General features: G+C 40.5%; 1 protein-coding gene across 1 annotated transcript in view; it reads right to left on the bottom strand.

Moving 5' to 3' along the window:
* Nucleotides 1–2059, bottom strand: part of LOC110445392 — a 19629-nt gene extending 17570 nt beyond the window's left edge. Inside the window, exon 1 of the mRNA XM_021489979.1 lies at nt 1953–2059. Within this exon, the coding sequence (XP_021345654.1) occupies nt 1953–2023 (71 nt within the window). The 5' untranslated portion in view covers nt 2024–2059. The remainder of the gene's footprint in view (nt 1–1952) is intronic.
* Nucleotides 2060–3283: the final 1224 nt, after the last annotated feature.

Genomic DNA, 3283 nt, shown 5'->3' with positions numbered 1-3283 from the left:
GGTCTATACTTTATCGTATATATCACCGGTCTATACTTTATCCTAAATATCACCGGTCTATACTTTATTATATATATCACCGGTCTATATTTATTCCTATATATCACCGGTCTATACTTATCCTATATATCACAAGTCTATACTTAATCTATATATCACCGGTCTATACTTTATCGGGATGTCCTACTATTCAGACGAGCTGGAACAAACGTATAAAGTTGCTTTGGTCTTCCGATTCGTTTGTGATCACTATCCTATCCTCCCACACAGAAATCGCTCTCGGTTGTTCAATTCCATCTGATGGCGTCAGCAGTTCCCTGATGTTTGTTCCATCCCCAGACATCTGTATGACATTTTTTGAACTAGATCCACAAACATACACATTCCCCTCCCTGTCTACGTCTATTCCTGTTGTACCTGTCACTACCCCGACCTTCAGTATGTCTGTATGGGTATCGTCCGACAGTAGTGGCACCGCCACCTCGTCTGGGGTAGAGGTATGGATACTAGCAAAGACGTGTCCATTCTTCTGACTGCTTGCGAGGTGCAAACATTTTGATCCTATTGTGAGAAGTTGTTTAGGTTCCCCTCCGCTTGCTGGTACACTATAAAGTGATTGTGTTGTACCGACAGTGTAATAGTTGTTGTGGTATGCGACTCCAAGACAGATTTTATCAAGCTTTTGAATCTTGATTTTCGAGGAAACGGTCAAGATTGAATCCCCGACATTGACAACACATATTGTTTGGACCGTGTCCAGCATCCCTGCCACAGTGTTGTTATCAATACTGCAAAGATCACAGGATGCATCCGTAAGTTTCAACTCAAATTTAAAATCACCTTTTTCTGTAAATAATTTCATCTTTCTATTTTTATCGTCTCCGACAACAATACGACCACCAGGTAGGAAGACAACTCCATACGACTTACAGTCATTTTTATCTGAAGCAACTTTGATAGTGAACTTCCCCGTCATCTTCAACTGACGTTCAGACAATGGTACTATGCTACTATACACAGTAGATGGCAGTCTCCTTCGCTGTTGGTTAACGACTATTTTCCCCATCGTTAAGCTGGTGTTGTTGCCGACGGATAGTAAGTCCGTGTCATATTCATTTTTGATACTGGTGGATCTAGACGACCTCTCCAACTCCTGTATGAGTTCCTTACAGGACTCGACCTCCGCCTGTCCTCTCTGGAACAGACAAATTGTCCCCACGGTGTCGTCCCTCAAGGCTGCATCTTCTGATGACGTGAGCGTGTTCTGTATAGAGAACATCAGCCGTTCACATTGCTGTCTCGATATCTCGAGATTTTCTTTTTCTTCTTTGAAGGCTGATATCAGTTTGTCTGTTAGATCTTTCTGTAGAACTTCGAATCGCTCATCGATCTTTTTGCGTATGTCGGTCAAACTTTGCAGCGCAGTGTCCTGATCTAGTGTCATGGTTTTCAGTTGCTCTCCAACATCTTTTATCAGTATCTCCATGGCCTCTGCGCTTCTCCGAAGTTCCTCCAGCAGATCGTCGATTTGTGAGCTTTTCCTCAACTTGTCCCGGAAATCCTCTGCTGACGTCACCACTTCACACCTTCGGTGATCGACAATGATGCATTTGTTGCATCCCAGAATTTGATGATCTTCACAGTAATATTCCATCTTCTCCTTGTGTTTCCCACATCCAGTGATTGAGGCCTTCTGTTGCAGTATAGCCGACACGTTTACATTAGAAATGTCTTGCGGTTCACATTCTCCATGAAGCAAATCATGAACGTTAATTTTGCAGTCTGTACAGAAATAAGAGTTGTTATGTTTACACCAAAACTTCGCCGGGACATTCTTATTTACTTTAGTCTCGCATGGTTTGCACGTGATCGAGTTATCTGTCTTTTGCAATTGCTGGATTATTTCGACTGCCAGATTGTTGGTGTGGAATTGCTCGGCCCAACTCTCTCTACCTTCTGATTGGTTCACTGGCTCAGTGACCTTCCGGCACACAGGACAGGAGAAAGAAGATGCTGACGCCATCTTACCTGACAACTCCTTAGTGATGTAGCTACCCAGGCATTCAAGACAAAAAGAATGTAGGCAAGGGAGTGACTTTGGTTGTCGTAGCTGCTCCAGGCAGATAGGACATTCCAATAAGTGGGAGTCCAGGGACTGATGCATGGCGCCATCTACCGACGAATGTTCGTGGCCCAGCCCACCCTCCGCCATGTTAACCGACGTGTCTTTGTACCTTGAGAAAAATTGTACAAAATCAATACCTGGTCAAATAAACCACCTTGCCTATTTCATAACGGAATCCTTACTAATTTCTTAAAATTGACTACTTGCTGCACACTTACAAGAGTGAAACAATTGTTTTCGTTTCATGAAAATGATGTAATTGATACAGAAAAGAGTAGAGCTTTAGCAGAAGGGAACGCTGTTATCGCCTTTGTTCTGATATCATCGAATAAATAAACTGTACGTATATTACAACACTTAGGAACCACATTTTCAATCAGTACGGATCTATTTAACTTGATGTCGTGTATATAAATGAGAATGATACATTACTGTTTTCGTTCCAACAGGTTTCCTTCAATTGATAGTATTAATGTTTTTTGGCGCGGATGGAAGGACACAGGAAGTGAATTGAAATTGTTTATGTTTCAATAACTGTTTTTGACTCAATTTGAATCTGCTTGTGATAAGCGTGACTGTAAAATTACTAAATTAAAATGCAGTGTTTCTTTTTTATTGCTACAATAGATAATGTATACATCAGGTAATTCTGATGTCATAGCGCGCGACTTCTGACATCGTCATGCAGTCACTTTTGAGTAATACATTTTCTTTTAAAAACTATATGTCACGACTCGCGATTCAAACCCATTGAAAACAAAAAAAGGACCTTAAAAAGAACAAAATAGAATACACAACCTGCTTAGAGAGCTGACATGAAGCCAGTGCATCTGACTGGGTTTCAATGTAAGACATATATAAAACGAAAGCAAACACGTATAACCTGGCCCTATGAATGATCTCTAATCACTTCAATATAAGAATCTATCTCTGTCCAAAAATCATGAAGCATCATAACATATATATATTACATATCAACGTTTTGTCATTTTCAATTTTACTGCTATAAGCCTAACTTTCGTTTCACATATGTCTATCCTTAGTATCAGCTTGTTGTTATAATCAATGTTGTTCTCCCAAATTACGACACTTAATGAACGTTTGTCGTTTGTAATGACTTGGTGTCATGTCATTTGTGTCTAATCGTCCGTACACAAA

Source organism: Mizuhopecten yessoensis, unplaced genomic scaffold (genome assembly GCF_002113885.1).
Source record: "Mizuhopecten yessoensis strain PY_sf001 unplaced genomic scaffold, ASM211388v2 scaffold2255, whole genome shotgun sequence".
Classification (NCBI taxonomy): domain Eukaryota; kingdom Metazoa; phylum Mollusca; class Bivalvia; order Pectinida; family Pectinidae; genus Mizuhopecten; species Mizuhopecten yessoensis.
Note: the sequence above shows the minus strand (reverse complement) of the source record. Positions and strands in the feature narration are given on the sequence as shown.